The sequence below is a fragment of the Eretmochelys imbricata genome, chromosome 7 (assembly GCF_965152235.1).
Source record: "Eretmochelys imbricata isolate rEreImb1 chromosome 7, rEreImb1.hap1, whole genome shotgun sequence".
Taxonomy (NCBI): Eukaryota; Metazoa; Chordata; order Testudines; family Cheloniidae; genus Eretmochelys; species Eretmochelys imbricata.
The window spans coordinates 85,859,691-85,876,764 of NC_135578.1; the positions used below are offsets into that span (position 1 = coordinate 85,859,691).

The following is a 17,074-nucleotide window of genomic DNA, read 5'->3' on the forward strand; positions in this document are numbered from 1 at the left end:
TATCAACAAAGAGAGTCACCTTTTTGCAGCCGATGAAGTGAGCTGTAGCCCACGAAAGCTTATGCTCACATAAATTTGTTAGTCTCTAAGGTACCACAAGTACTCCTGTTCTTTTTGCGGATACAGACTAACACAGCTGCTACTCTGAAACCTTTTTGATACTACAGCTTCTGCAGTTCTGTTCAGAGAAGTGTAAGAGCGATCATCTGTCCCTGCTTGCCTCTAGTCTATCAGTCATTTTGAGTAATGTTCCCCTCCTGTAATGGCTGTCTGTTTTATACCAAGAAGTCCTTTATCCAAGTCATAGATAAAATAGTAATTAGCTTCTATAAAAGACTTACAAAATTGTTCTTAACACATCCTTGTGTGTCACTCCAAATCACTTCCCCATCCTTTAACAGGAAATCTCCCTCTCAAACTAAGCTCTCCCTCAAACCAAGCTCAGTTTTGGATATTAGTAACCAGCCTGATCACATTTTCTCTTGTCCACTATATTACTGACTTCCATCTGCCACTTTATCCTACACAACACTCTAAAGCAGGGATGGGCAAACTTTTTGGCCTGAGGGCCACATCTGGGTATGAAAATTGTATGGCAGGCCATGAATGCTCACAAAATTGGGTTGGGGTGCAGGAGAGGATGCAGGCTCTGGCATGTGGATGGGAATGAGGGGTTTCAGGTGCAGGAAGGTGCTCTGGGCAGGGACTGATCAGTCTGGAGGATGGGAGGGGGAAACAGGGCTGGGGCAGGGGGTTGGGGCACAGGAGGGGGTCAGGGGTGCAGGCTCCAGGTGGCACTTACCTCAAGCAGCTCCCGGAAGCAGCGACATGTCCCCCCTCTGTCTCCTACGCAGAGGCTCAGACAAGCAGCTCTGTGCGCTGCCCTATCTGCAGGTGCCGCCCCTGCAGCTCCCACTGGCCGCAGTTCCTGACCAATGAGCTCTGCGGGGGCAGCACCTGTGCAACGAGCCCCCTGGCTGCCCCTAAACATCGGAGTTGGAAGGGGGACACACCGCAGCTTCTGGTAGCTGTGGCACATGTGCGCGGAGTGGCCCCCCCATCCCGCTCCAATGCGGGAGCAGGGCAAGCCCCACACCCCTCTCTCCAGCGGGAGCTCAAGGGCTGGATTAAATCAGGTGGCAAGCCAGCTATGGCCCGCGGGTCGTAGTTTGCCCACCCCTGCTCTAAAGAGCCCTCTATTCTGAGCTGGATGCCTGGGCATTTTATCCTCATGTGAACTTTGTTTAGGGTGGCAAGCCTGGTTTCATGATCAGCAGTCACACTTTCTACGTCTTAATCAGAGAATCGTAGGACTGGAAGGGACCTCGAGCAGTCTTCTAGTCCAGTCCCCTGCACTTAAGGAAGTATTATCTAGACCATCCCTGACAGGATGTTTGGAGATTTTTAAGAGCAGGTTAGACAATGACGGAGATTCCACAACTTCCTTAGGCAATTTATTCCAGTGCTTAATCAGCCTCTTAGAAAGTTTTTCCTAATGTCCAACATAAACTGCCCTTGCTGCAACTTAAGTCCATTGCTTCTTGTCCTATCCTCAGGAGTTAAAGTACAGTTTTTCTCTCCCTCCTCCTTGTAACCACCTTTTATGTACTTGAAAATTGTTCTGTACTCCCTCAGTCTTCTCTTCTCCAGACTAAACAAACTCAGTTTTTTCAACCTTCCCTTGTTTGCTGTACCTTCAATCATTTTTTGTTCCTCTTCTTTGGACTTTCTCCAGTTTGCCCACATCTTTCCTGAAATGTGGCACCCATACTAGATACAATACTCCAGTTGAGGCCTAATCAGCATGGAGTAGAGTGGAAGAATTACTGCTTGTGTCTTGCTTACAACACCCCTGCTAATGCAGCCCAGAATTATGTTTGCTTTTTTTTGCAACAGTGTTAACATTTACTGCCATTCACATTACATGTAAGATGTGATGCTTCCACGTTGATAAATTAAGACCCCAAATCCCGCAGGCACAGCCTACTGCAACTACTGAATTTATTTAATTCACTTAAAATATACACGTGCAGTCACAATCTTCCCCAGGTCTAACAATGCTGATGAATTAAGGATAAAGTCCTCAATCAGTTTCCTGAGACTTTCTAATCTTGAGATGGATTCAGAGAAAACAACCCATTCCCTTAAATATCAGTCAAAACCAGTATTTCTCTAGAGACCGTTCCCATGAAAATTTGAGCTACCATCAGAAAACCTGGTTTTATTGCTGGCAATAAAAAAAAGTTTTCTAAACAAAAAACCTCACTCATTTTAAAGAGCAGAAATTTCAACTGTTCTCTACTTCCCTCCAGGTTCTAAGTCAAACTCAGCCCTGGGACAAGCAGGTGCTGCTCCACTGAAAATGGAATTGGTTCCCCTCTATACCAAGACTGAATTTGGCTCAGTTACTCAACTTAAACATTGAACTTAAACAAGAATTGATGTTCTTCCCATATTGATTAGGCCTGACTTTCAGTAACACCTGAAGGAATTGAGTGCACACCAAAGAAGAAGCCTCTGCATATATCCCCCAAAGCAGCTGTCTGAAGACTACATGGATGTCTGCTGTTCAGTAGATTTTAAAGTTCATTTAATTCAAACCAAAGTCTGGTGTGACTAGTTACTGAAATACTCATTTACACACCTGTAGTTCCTCTGCTGTGGAAACATCCAGTCCAGTTAGGTCCTGTATCCTCAGGTTAATGCGAGATACCACAGGGCTTTCATATCCAGACAACCAGGCACTAAATTAAAAAAGGAAAATGATTTGCTAGTAACATACCACAAGCTTGTGTTATAAGTGGAACAGAGTTTTATAATTTCTAAAATGTGCATAAAGACTTAGAGCCATCTGTAGACAATTCTTTAGGCTAATACTATAATTACTGGCATTGCCAGGTCCCACATTTGTGAGGCTTCTCTTACCAGAGATTACCTTTGTCACTTTGGTAATATCAGCATCTTGAATAAGGCACCTAGTTTCTATAAGGGGCTAGGAAGTGATCAAAGGAACCATATTTAAACTTTTTAAACGAGGTAAGTTACTTTCCAATACTATTTGGCCAGCTGGGGTGAACAGGACTAAAAACTGTATTCCATTATTTTATGTCAGGTTCTAACAATAATTTTGAACAAGCTTGCAAACACAAGTTTTGCCCTGTCTATTCTGAACAGCCAATCCATGGTAGGAACTTATGCAGTCGAAGCAGTGTTTAAACATGGACCCTTATCTCTGTTTTTGGCTCAGCATACACAGGACTATGGCGATTGCAACTCAACTCTCCCAAACACTATCCTCTCAGGTTATACAGATTTGTGATTTCCACACTCTCCCTCACTTCTTACTTGCTTGCTTTAACAACAATGAAACTTCACTGACAAGTCTTCCATTATCAGACAGACAATGAAATAAATAGGGCAATTCACATCCCTCAGACCTATTTTTTCCAGACATACTGCACTGACATTTTAATGCTTTCTCTGCAACTATAAGGACTAGAGATGTAACATTTAAAAAAAAAAAATGGAAATTCTAAAGAATAAGAGGAGTGCCTTAAAATAAATAAATAAATAAAAGGTGGGGGTAGGAGGGACTGGGTTGTCAACCCATCTCAATCAAAGCCCTGTTTGGACAGCTGCTTTAATTTCCCCTGTAACCATGTGTTCTCATGAAAGAGGAAGAAAGGCACTAGAGAACTGTGGCAAAGGGACTACCTCCATATTCCAAGCATAATAGCATAGATCCACATAAAGCACAGTCCAAATGTTGATGCAGTGAGCAATACTATACTAGCTTTACTGTAGCTGTCCTCTTTTTTTAAATAGAACAGGAACAACTTTTTGTGGGCTCTCGAGATAAACATCTATTTTCAGAAGGGCTTCTGGAGAATAGAATATGAAATGGCCGAAGTTTCCCCATCTTCCCCCATTGGTGGCGAGAGCAAAGTATATTTAAAAACGAAAACATCTGAATACACGAAAAAGGTATTTTAATTTCTCTCCTCCTTGTTCAGGAATTCTTACCAGAACAGCTTGTAGAATATTCAGTATTTAGCAAATAGTTCTGCTTTACTTGAGTAAGCAAATATTACCCAGTATCATTTTTTAAATATTCTCCAGCTTCCTAAAAAGGTCAGCCTCAAAGTCCTGAAAATCATTTTAGAACTTTGCTACCTTTAAATGATGGTGTTTCAAACTTGGAACCAAGAGCTTCCTTTGCAATTAAGATATTTTGGGGAAAAAATGAGTTCAGACAGAAATAAAATAGGTGCAGAAATAACTGATACTATGTAAGCCTTCAGTATGAATCCGCTGTCTTCATCCAGACACAGACTACTGAACCAATGTATCATTTTGCAGGTATGGAGAAGACAAATCACAATGTTATCCCGTTTGTTACGTCCATTCTTGAAAGTCAAGCAATGTAAAAATAGCGACTGTATTCAAAGGTAATGATTTAACTTGAGTATTACCGACTAATGCAGCAGGGCTCAAACTTCGTGTCATCACATCTGAGCCCGTCTACTGGACCATTTCCCTTAGCCCTCATGAACATATAACAATCCTGATGTGTCTCCAGCAATATAGCTTCTTTTTCTCTAGTCCCTTTTTTCTTCCTCTTTGCATATGCTACCCAGCCATCTTTTCCTCTTCTTTTTCTTCACCAGAGCGTCCTCTCTCATGTACAACATGAAACACTGGTGACTCTGCTCCCTTGGTGTTTACAACCCTTTTATGTGATAACTCCTCCTAGCCGCACAGCTAACTCCCTGGATCATCTTTGCAATGAAAAGTTTAGATACCTATAAAAACAGTGGGAAACTAGAAGCCCACAACACTTGAACACCGGTGCCCACAGACCAATCTGAGAACCAGTGAACTGGCAAATCAGTATGTACGTTGGTTCAAAGGTTTATAACAATTTTTCACCTACTAACATCAGTGTATTTTTACATACCTGTTCTTTTAAAAGCCCCAGAACGCCCCACATCAAGAGAAGCAGCAAAACACGTTCCTACAACACATGGTACTGACACAGGTTACAGAATCTCCAAGGGCAAACATGAAATCTGTTTAAATATTCACCATGTACAGAACAGTACGTAAATGCAGTCCATCTCAAAATGAGGACTTCAGCACACTGGGAGTATTTATAAAAATACTTTTGAACAATTGTTAGCATAAGAAAGTGTTAAAAGCAGACTATCCTGATTCTGTTTGGAATGATCAAGAAGGAAAGGAAGAGGAATGTGTGCATATGAAGCATTTCCCACAACAGCCAATTATACACTGCATATTGAAAATTAAAACCCCAGAACATGCAACATTGTCCTCAGAAAGGCACTGTAACAACAACACACAAAAAATCACCACAATAAGACCATTTTGTTACTATCAGGCTACACCATCACGCCCAATTCAATCCGTACTTGCTAGAAGTCACTATTCAACTCTACTAAGTAGCTTTCACCTCCCTCTTGAGTGTGAAAGAGAAGACAGGTAGTCTAGTGGTTAGGACTAGATTCAACTCAAGTTCAATGCCCTGCTCCACCACAGACTTCCACAGGCAATTCACTTAGTCTGTGTTACAGTACCCCTTTTGTAAAATGGGGAAAACAGAACCTGCCTACTTCACACAAGTGGTGGGAGGATAAATACAATAGAGTCTGAGGCACTCAAGTATTTATTTAGCCCCCCGTTACCATAGCGTATAAGACAGAAGGGGTAGTAGTGGGGGGGGGATGATCTTACATTTTCATATTTGCCAGAACTGAGACAGCTTTCTGGGTCTGGCAGTTGTTTCCTGACCACAGCCGTGTGACAGAACAGAAGGAAACAGATGATCCAGATAAAGCAAACTTTTGTGAAGAAAGACTATGAAGCATCAGTCTTATTTCTGGTAAAAAAGCATCATACATACTTTGGAAGTGTAACTTGGCAGTGAAAGCTACTTGGTAGAGTTGAATAATGACTTCTAGCAAGACATTTGGCACAAGTTGTCACCCATAAGCATCACTGAGTCTACTTCCTCAGTTCCTATCACAGCTTAGGAGGATTTGCGTATTCCTAGCTCTAGATTGATTTTCCAGCACCAACTAGCCTCTGGTAGTTCTCTAAGCCTCTAGTGCAGAAGTTCTCAAACTTCATTGCATCACAACCTCCTTCTGACAACAAATTTACTAAATGACAGGGGGGAGGAGGGGTTCCACCACCTCGGATCGAGGGAGAGGGGGCCCGAGCCACCCTGGGTAGGGGGTGGAGCTTGGGCTTCATGTCTAAGTCCCAGCAAGTCTGTGCTGATCCTGGTGACCCTATTAAAATGAGGTCGTGACCTACTTTGCAGTCCTGACCCCAGATTGAGAACCGCTGCTCTAGTAAGCTCCATTGGCTTTTATTATGCATATGAAGAGGTTCCTCCAGAACTGCAACTTCCAGCAGGATTTGTCTATCTGCCCTTCAGGAATATGAGCCCATCTGTATCATCCATTTTTGCTGCTGGTCTCAACTTTTGTTCTCCATGGGTATTAAAAAAAAAAAAAAAAAAAAAAGTCAGTCTAAGGGAGCTGTTCTGTCTATCTCTTGCAGAGCTCACTATCAAAGCAGCCAAGGTAGGTATGTACAGTGAGGGCTGCTCCACAGGGACAGAAATCCTCCACTTGAAAAACTTAATTTCACTTGCTCCACTACCCTTCTCTCACACAAACCTGAAGACATTTTTCCACTGGTAATTGCACTATAGGATTAGTTTCAGAGTAGCAGCCGTGTTAGTCTGTATCCACAAAAAGAAAAGGAGTACTTGTGGCACCTTAGAGACTAAAATTTATTTGAGCATAAGCTTTTGTGATTATAGGATTAGTAATCAGTTAGAAAATTGTGCTCAACTAGCTGAACTATTCAAGTGTGGATTTAAGGATCAGAGCAGCTCTTGTGAAATGCATGCCAGGCTCTTGCCCTTCAGTGTAACTTTTCCTTCAACTTCTACTAGCCAGAAAACAATTTCACTCATTAGAAGTAACATTATGCTTCAAGTGAACGTTACAGACAGGTAACCTTACGTCGAAAAGACTATCATCCACATTAAGAGGAGCTTTTTTTTCCTGGTGGAAAATAATTCTTTTGAAACCCCTTTTACTCGCGAAGCCCACAAGCATTTTTCCATTTTACTTTAAGAGGGAATCACAGGGAAGCTAACATAGGACTTTTCTTTGTGCCACTTCAAAAAGCCAAAATTCTTAGAGATTCCCTGAAGGGTAGAAAGGTCTAGTTATCATTGCTGCCACTGTCAGAACATAACATTTAGCCTCTCCCCTTCAGAAGCTCTTCATGTACAGCATGATCTGTACACCTGAATTAGAAACATTCTGCCACACTGTATTTTACATAAAATATTTTATAAAGCGTTTTAAATCCACACTGGTGGATATTTAACATTTTCTCAACTTGAAAATTAAAAAAAAAAATTGGGAAATGGATGTCTGACCTTATTACAAATGAACAGTTAAAAATTGCAATTACATTTACTCCCCTTCCTTAACATTTCTAGTCATTTCTTAAAAGGTTGACTATAACCTACTCATTGGCTTTGTTATGAGATATATAAAATACAATATTACTAACATCTTTACATACTAAGGATGGTCTAAATACACTTCCTTTAGAGAAAGAGCAGTGATTAAAATAAAAGCAGAGGCTGATATTCCTGAAGAGTAAACACTAACCTCGTATGCTACGGATTCTAACTGGCTGCCTCAAAAACCACTAGTTTCCTTGAAAGCTGTGTCAAACTGTCTGGATATATTCTTGTACTGCATACAGCAAGGCTTGACATGCCTCTTCATGCAGCTGGCAACATGCCCCTGTTAACACAGTCTGCCACGTACTGCTGAGTGAACAGTAGTCTCCTCATAGAGGAATGCTGTAATTTAGAAGGGCAATGACTAGGAAAGAATGCCTGTAATGTTTGGAGTGGGGAAGCAGCCATCTATTTAAAAAAAAAAAAAAAAAACACAACCCAGGAAATAGAGCATATCGTTTCTGGTTTTCAGTAGTAACGATTTATCTGGAATCCAAACCAGCTCAGTCAAAAAGCCCTAAGAGGAGGAGATTTCCTCAACAAGTTTATTTACTACCAATCCTTTTGGAACAGAATTTCTAATAATCTAGTATTTAATTAGTAGTAGTCTTCTTGTTCATAAGGGTTCTAAACTCACTGCTCACATAACTAACTAAAAGCTAATGGTTTTTGTGGCAGGGGGAGAATATTTCAGAAATTTTACATCTCTGTAAACCCAATTCATTTTTACCCCTTTTTAAAAAACACTATTCAAATGTTGAGGTTAAAACTATGACAAAAACCCTTTAATGACAGTTTCATTTGTTCAAAAGATAATTTAATCAAACAAAATGTGGCTCTAATATTTTCCAATGAATGCGGGATTTTATATTAGATCAACTAGCAGAGTAAATGAACAACTAGTTAGTGTTGTGATAAACAAACAAACAAAGAATTTTTGAACTAAAGTTCTCAAGCTCTCTAACTCATGCTGTTGTTGCTATTCATTATAGCAAATCTCAAGTGCTTAATTTTAAACATATATTGGTACAATGGTACAAATAACAAGTGCAACCCTTTCTGAATTTTAGTTTAGGTGGGAATCTTCCCATTTTTTTAGCAGGTTTTTAGTATGCTATTTGTGTTATTCAGGACCATGCAGACAGAAAAGCAGTAGCAGCTTTCCTTTTAGCTAACAGGAATGCTTTAAAACGTCCTATTTAAGCAGCCCATTTGCAACAATACGTGCCAAGTAATTTTTAGGCCACCTCATCTCTTCTAAATAGAAATGAGCACAAACAAACATGTATAATCTTCCCTCATCCCAGATTTGCAACTAGAAGATTTAACAGGTTAGCTACAGAACAGATTTCCTAGGTGTTAGATATACCTTTGGAACACATTCCCCTTACCTCTTAGAGACTCTGTAATGTGCTGTGGTCAGTTTCCCAGTCTGAGGGTCATGTACAGTAGCCCGGCTCAGCTACAAAAAGAGAAAGGACAAGGGCTTACTCTGATAGCAGGCTTCTTTTTGACAAGCCACAGGTGATTGGAAGGGTTTCCGATTGGTCTGGATGGTATGCAATGCTCTCAGATCAGCAGCAGTATTTAGAAGGGAGACAGTAGTTGCAGCTGCCATTTCCAAAATGAAGAATTGGGTGGACAAATTTGGTTAGAATGTCCTTTCACTTTTTTCTTTTCTCTCTCTCTCTTTTTTTTTTTTTAAAAACTAGAGACTTTCTGCAAATAGTTTATAGTGCTGAGTTTCAAAGAAAATTCCTCTGTATCCAGAAGTTTAATGTTCTTTTCTTGTTTTTGTTAAATGCTGAAGAACAGGATTTTTGTGAGGAAAACAAAACAGCTAATGGAGGACTGGACCTTTACTATGCAGCTCCTAAAGACGTCTTTTGGAGAGGTGCAAATGCAAAGACATTATCAAACTTTTTTCAGAAAACAAACAACTCAAATTCACAAATCTGCAGTGCTTTTGAGCAAAGTGGAGAGAACTTGGAAGCCGGTAAAGAAAAAAATACTGCTTTCTTCAAGGTTTGAGTTAGGAGGCAGCCAAAACAAAAACAAAAAAAACAGACCGGAGGAAGACAGATTATCTTGGACAATTGTATTTTATATGACTAATGAACAAATGCTTCTGCATGCCAATGCAACTGTTATGCAGGATAATGTGACTCCACTTCTGAATGCAAGGGATCCTCAGAATCTGCCAGATTTAGCAAAGAGAGCAATGACAAATTTTTGTTGGCATATGTGGTCAGGGAAATCACATACAAGGGAACCTCCACTGAGTTTTTGCACCTGTGCACGTTCTATGCACCTGTACAAAATACTATTTGAAAAAAGGAATATTAGCTAAAACGGCAAAAAACAGAACTTCTAGTTAGAGGAAAAGACTGAGAAACTCAGCAGTAACAGCCTGTTACAATATCTGTACATATTAAAGAGATGGTCTAGAAAGTCTGAAGTATGTTTTTAGACCACCTCTCTATCCCTGAATGAGCAGAGAACAAGCACTCATTACAGGCCCAGAATGTTTGGTGTACGAAGTCTCTTACCTTTTGCTAATTCTGTAATGTGCCGTCTCCAAGACTCCCGTTATGGGGTTTGAAATGGTGGCTCGCCTCAGCTGTGAAGCGAACCAATCAGAATAGTTGCATTACAAAGTAAATATCGCATCACATTAATCCGACCATTCAGAAACCTACAGAGGGGAAAAAAATTTCCACACAAGCCATGCACTTCATCCAATCAGTTTCCATTGTGGTGTTTTACATGTTTTATAGCAGAAAGAGTATGTGTGTGGTGGCGAAGGTGGGGAAACCTCTAACACGAATAAAAAAGAGATACTTCAGTTCCTTCTTAGAGAAGAGGGAGCGAATGAGTGGTACATTTTTTCCTAGAAGCAATACTCCAGTTTCTGGGGAGCAACAAGAGCGAGCTGGTTAGATAAGTAAAGCTATTTCCTGTAACATCTTTCAACTCCTTTCAATTGCTGAAGTTATACAGCATGTATGTCAAGGATGTACAACTCTTGCTTTGTTAATGATATACGGTACATCCAGGATGCACTTTAGAGTTAAATCATCAATAAGGAACACACTGAGTAAAAGTTTTAACCGTGGGGGTGGGGGGGACATGAAGGAAACCTTACCTCAGAATCTGAAAAATATCTCTAACTTATTATCTGCATTAGTTGATTGAATAATTGATCTGTGTTTTGCACTCTCTGTTCCAGAATGCAGACCCGTCAGCTACACCATGATCACAAATCATGTGAAATACTTCCCACGTTTTTGATCATCCAGAAATAAGACTTTGGACCAAGACTGTTCTAGGGCCTCTCTTCTCCAGCCAACACACTGCACCATTGTCAAGTAATTTGCTTCCATCCCATTTTAGTCAGTGTCCTGTTCTGCTCCATTTCCACAAAATCTGTTTCTGCCATACAGAGTCATGGCAACACCACAAGCAAACTGCATGTTGCTACTGCACATTCAGCTACTATACAGTGACCCATAATTGGGAAAGTTTCAGTTGCAATGCTCCAGCATTAGAAGCACTAGAAGGTCATTGACAGACTGCATTATAGTGACTCCAGGCCAAGGAGGGTTTATTGAGTATTGTGTGTCACAATCTGGACAAGTGTTTTACTACTAGTTTTTATTTTGCAATAAAGGCTCAAAGCATCTCAGACCTTATTGATCTAAACAAAGAATCAGGGAATCCCTTAATCTGCACTGTTCTTTACCCATGGGACAAAATGGGGTGAGTAGCTGGATCACTGCACACAGCTTACTACTCAAAAGCAGACAGACAGTCTCGAAAGACTGAATTAAGCTTTTCTCATGCCAGCTGATGACAAAGGAGCAGAAGACTGGGTAGTGATTACACACCCTTTCACTTCTAGACTCTAAGACTTCTGTGACACTCCCAATAGCTGGAATACAAGAGATGAACTTTCAACCTCAAAACATAGTCTCATGCAGCATCAACCACTGAACTCTGCAATGTCTAGGCTTTAAGTTTGAATGTTCCACATTTTTCAACGCAAGATATTAGTACCCGAAATTGGCACAGCTTTGTAACAGGCTGAACGTTTATCGGACTAGAAAACAATGGTCCCAGAAAGTTTAGTTTAAATCCACTATCATCTGTGTATCGTTTTCAGTGATCCTTATAACAGAAAGGTTTTCTTTTCACTCCATAAAGAACAGCTTTAGTTACACTCCAAAGAGGCAACACCAGTGTTTCCTACAGCAACAACGCAGCCCAATCATCAGTTGTATCATTTTCCATTGTAACACAACAAAATAGGAATTAGCACACAAACTGGGCTCTGATTCCTGATGTGATCGACACAGGAAGCATAGGCAAGAAGAGATGTTTTAGGTGTAGGGAAGGAGCACAGCACTTGAAATCAGATCCACTGGTTTAGTCTGGGGTGTTACCTCAAGAACAAAGAATGTCAGGTGATAGTGAGCCTACTCTTCACTTGATGCTCTTCAGTACTCAAGTTGGTGGCTAACAAAGGCAGCACCATTCTTGACTTGATTATGGATAAGGCCTTTGATTTGCTTGAATAAAGAAGAAATGGTTGGATAATTTCTCTTAGGTAATTCTGATGTACCTATCCACACAGTATTTATCCTTCATTCGCTCAGCTCTTTCCCAATAAGTATCTGTTTAGCATAAACAGAAGTAGTGCTGGAGAAATGATGCACTTATATTGTTTGCATCTGATTTCAGGAGTAGTTGGTGACCTGTACAAACATGGATTAATTAGAATAGCTTCACCTCAAGTGCAAGTCTTGAGATAGAGTTAAACGGAGACAAGTTGTGTTATATTTACTACATTGGTACACCACAAGTTTCTTAACAGATTTAATCTGTCCTGGTATTGCAGCTGCCAATCATATTGTCCTGGGTGACTTCCAGCAAAATAGCTTTTTTGTTTGACCTGGGCTCTCATGGCTGCCTTGACAATAAGCCAGTCTTAGGTTATTTCAGATTCAGAGACTGGTCCTTTGGAATCTGGTTCTTGAAATGGGATTGGAGAGTTGAGGTGATGAAGTGGGAGAATGAAGGTTATGTTAGGTCCAACCTATTACACCTCTTTTAGTTTGAAGTTAAATGAAGCTAGGGTGAGATTTGCTGAAAAGGACTTATGTAACTGCCCCAGAGCACCTCATGCCCCTGAGTCTGTTTCAGATTACTAAAGAAGAGTACTACTATTTTGTAGATGTCCATATGGTAAATTCGGATTATCTGGTGTCCATGATCACAGATATGGCGGCTCCTAAATGGCATCTCCATACAAATAACTGTCATTTATACGCCATAGTGACTGTGACAAGTATTCAACATAAATTAAGAGTGGTGGTAGCAGTGGCAGCATACTGAGGCAGGCCAGTTGCAATAGAGGGAAGTTTCATGCTGGGACTATTGTGGAATTCAAGGAGGTTCTCTTCTCCTCCATAATAGCATCCACAAAAATCTTATCCAGCAGAACAGTTTGGTGAATCTGCATAAGCCATGCAGAGAAAACATTACTCTGTGTGCGTGTGTGCATGCGTGTGTGTGCATAACACCATTCGCCCAAGCTAACTTTACAAACTCCTAATTCAAGAGGTGAATTGAGTTCATGCACATAGAACACTATAGATGGCATGGAAGTTTCCAAAACAAGAGGAAACTGAAGCTCTTTACCCTTGGCTTTGCTAGTTCTTTCACAGTTTCAATTTCTTCATCAGAAATAATTTCAAGGAAGCGAACAATCCGAGGTTTGTCCCATTCATCCTCCTGTTTGACAGGTCCCAGAACATACTTGGGATTCTGGTTTCCATTGTAATAGCGGCAGAAGAGTTTCTTCTGTCTCCGAGGTGTCTGAAATCAAGGCAGAACAAACACAAAAAGAATCAAGTGCTTGATCACGTTAACACCATTACAGGACACACGCATTTCTTTTTTAAATATAAAAAATTACACATTATGACAGAAATCCATCTAATGTGACACAACTAGCGTAGGTATATATATATCGTATATTCACACCATGGAACTTGTTGACCTGTCATATTCCATCTATAAACCTGACCACTTTCTCTGTTGGTGTTCTTACACATATTCATATGGCAAGCACATAACACTATGGCTATGTCTGTAACCTTCACCCAGGTCTGAGCATCCAAGTTAGCTTTGCCCAGGTGTGAATGTCCCCTCTGCCAAGCCCTACCCATAGCACTGTGTTATGACTTTCTCCATTCACCCATGTGTGTCTGGGGGGAATATCTCATTGTTCTTTGTGGTGAGATGATCTAGGATTCTTTTCCAGTCAATTGTAGGAGAACAGTCTTTTAGGGGGAATTGTGGAAAGGGCATTAGATGACTATCAGAACTTGAATGGTTTAGCCTGTATCCTCACTGCAAAGTGGGTGGGCTCCGGCCCAACTTAAAGTGGAGCCCAGGTTCTAACCCACACTCCTAGCTGGGCTTAAAACACCTACAAACCCAGTGTGGATAGTAGGGGGGCTAAGGCTAAAACCTGGGAAAGATCCGCGGTAGACTATGCTGTGTAGACATATCCTTAAGGGGGTGAGGGGTGGTCCTTCAGCAAACAAATTAAATATAACAAAACAAACAATTAATTTATAATTAATAAGTTAAATAGTAAGTCAATGAAGAGAAATTTTGCATATGATTACAACAAATTCAGGAAGGAAGAAGTCTCTCCTAAACAGCATCAGCTGAGCAGTATTTAGACACTGGATTGAAAGAGTCCATCACTTTTTGGAAAACCTAGATGAATGAATTCATAGGCACTTAGACTATTCATTCACTGCTGTGATTGGCATCAGCCTTTCCTTCATTCTGAGAAGAACAAAACACAGTAATTCATTTTCCCTATGTCTACTTGTATTTTACCAATTGAGGAGACTGGAGTCTCCTTAGGGAGGTCAAGCACATTGTTTGAGAAACCATGCTCTCAGCAAGTTTAATATTACACACATCTTAGAGCAAACATTAACTTTACAGTTAGTCTTAAGATGAACAATGTTCAATGCTGTGTGTAATACAATGTGTGTAATACAATCTTTGTTGTAATGCAATAACCTTATTTGATTCTCAGTGCACTAACTGGTATTAAAATACATTAGGGTTAGGGGGCAGCATCCTCAAACATGGGTTACTATTTCTTCATTCAGAGATGCTGCACTGTCCCTCTTCATTCCCTCCACTATAGGTCTATAGTCATTCTATTGCTACAATATGAAAAGGAGTACTTGTGGCACCTTAGAGGTTAACAAATTTATTTGAGCATAAGCTTTCGTGAGCTACAGCTCTGCCCTAGCTCACGAAAGCTTGTGCTCAAATAAATTTGTTAGTCTCTAAGGTGCCACAAGTACTCTCTCTCTTTTTGCGGATACACACTGACACGGCTGCTACTCTGAAACCTATTGCTAAAATGATTTCCTTATGTTCAAGCTCGATACAAAACTTCTTGCAAACGTTCATCAAAAATACTTTGAACGCAGGCCACCATAAAGACAGGAGTAAGAGGGAAAACAGTGTTCTAAAGGTGAGCCAGCTCATCCCTGCAAGCTGACTGACCTTTCTCTTTAGCACCAGAACTTGCTGACAGATCTAAATGAGTCCTGCATAACTGGTTTTGTAGTTAAACAAAAAACAAAAACAAACAGGCTATTCCACTTTACCATTCTGAGACCCTCCCCACGGCACAGCATTTCATACTTCTGTCTCTCTGGCAGGTAATCTTTGCTTGGTTCCTTTTTCTTTGTTTCCTTGTCAGTCTGGCTATCTGTTTTGGTAGTAGACTTATTTGCTTCTTTTTCTTTAGACATGATATATTCAAAGTATTTTAAGTTACCATTTGCTCTCTGATGTTCAGGATCTAATGGAGAAGAAAGGAGAGGCACCACAGATAAGTTTGCAACTGGTAGAAGTCAACCTGAAAGGGTATATAAAAGCATCTCCTTGAAAAGAAAAACACTCTTCATTCTGGAACAGAAGTTGTAAAAATTAATGCTTAGTGATCCAACATGCTTACACAGTTAAATCAGAACAAAAATATAGCTGAAAGCCTGACCCATTCAATAGGTGACAGGCGGGGATGTAATACATTTCTGTGTTCTCATTGCTCATTGTACAGGGAAGCAGAGAATGGGCAAGGAAAACCTTAGCTTAAACCCTCTAAATCCAAGAAACTGACACCTCCACTGGAAGCAGTACTACCCAGCAACAGTTAAGAGATAGAATAAACTTTAAACTATTCCATGGGGGAGACAGCCTGCAAGACTATAAAGGGAGACAGAGAAATGAGGATATTATGTGTGAAATAGACTGCATTGTCCCATCAGGAAACTCAACAGGGAGAGAGTTGGGCCAGGAATACTGACAGCTGACAAAATTTGGTAGAAAAAAGTGCTAGTTTAACAAACTATGCCAGCTCATTCCTCCATTTACTGATGAAGGGGTTTTATTGCTGTGAAAGGATTAATTCAGAATTAAGATTAGAACATCCTCCTTCAGGCACTCAGATACCACACAGTGATGAAAATGACAAATGCCTAGATATACTATGCCATTGTGTTTAAATATCACTAGGCAAGCCATTACTGCATTCTATATTTGTTGTCTTTCAATTATTCCAAATCAAAACTGCTCAGTCCGCAATTTAAAAGATAGTTTTCATGGGCCAGCTCTGCAGACTCAATATGGGTTTTTCCAGCCCCATGTACAATTAACAAGAGAGATCCTGCATTCTGAACTCAGTATAAACAACTGTGTTTATGTACACAGAAGAACAGAATTCATCTTTAGGAGAGGGAAGCTATTCTGATTGTATAGCAAAGAAGAATGAAAAGACAGTAAAACAAATTTTAGACAATTTAGAAAATAAAGAAGCGTTGACTCTACATGGTATTCAGATACTGTGGCGATGAGAGCTATGTGAGTGCCTAGAGAGAAAGGATATACACAAGAGCAAGTGCTGAGCAAGCTGCTATTTTTACATAGTACATTAGAACAGAACTGAACTTCTAAATGATTAAACATGCAGTCACTGACATATCTTGTTATTAAACATATTAATTTGATGCAACATTGCTATGAAACTAACACCATAATCAAGTTTTAAACCAGATACAATTTTGTAGCTATGCAAAGCCAAAATGGATTATAAATCAATTTATAAAAATACAGTGTGATTTTGAATGTCAAGTTTAAGCATACAGCATGTTTGAGGCCAAGTTTATAATCCCTGTAAAAAGAGTTTTAGTCAAAGTTACTTGCGTATTTTTCTATATCATCATCATCTGTATTAAAAGTAGCACCCAAATGCTTCAACGACAATCAGGGCCCCCTAGGGTTGCCAACTTTCTCACCAAACAAAACCGAACACCCTTGCCCCACCCCTTCTCTGAGGTCCTGCCACTCCCTCCCTTGCTCTCCCTCATCTTCACTCACTCGCTCATTTTCACTGGGCTGGAG

The 17,074-nt window shown here is 40.3% G+C and overlaps 1 protein-coding gene across 8 annotated transcripts in view; it reads right to left on the minus strand.

Annotated features, from left to right (window-relative positions):
- Positions 1 to 17,074, minus strand: part of P4HA1 (prolyl 4-hydroxylase subunit alpha 1) — a 65,465-nt gene that overhangs the window by 12,282 nt on the left and 36,109 nt on the right. For 6 of the 8 annotated variants that reach the window (XR_013346665.1, XM_077822126.1, XM_077822125.1 and 3 more), the window contains 4 exons: positions 15,280 to 15,476; positions 13,274 to 13,450; positions 8,965 to 9,035; positions 2,645 to 2,744 (listed from right to left, as the gene is read on the minus strand). Coding sequence is in view for 7 of the 8 variants with exons in the window: in XM_077822126.1 (XP_077678252.1) it covers positions 2,645 to 2,744; positions 8,965 to 9,035; positions 13,274 to 13,450; positions 15,280 to 15,476 (545 nt within the window). In the remaining variant the exon portion in view is untranslated. Of the gene's footprint in view, positions 1 to 2,644; positions 2,745 to 8,964; positions 9,036 to 10,122; positions 10,194 to 13,273; positions 13,451 to 15,279; positions 15,477 to 17,074 lie in introns of all 8 variants that reach the window. The other 2 variants (XM_077822122.1, XM_077822123.1) reach the window with 1 other exon arrangement.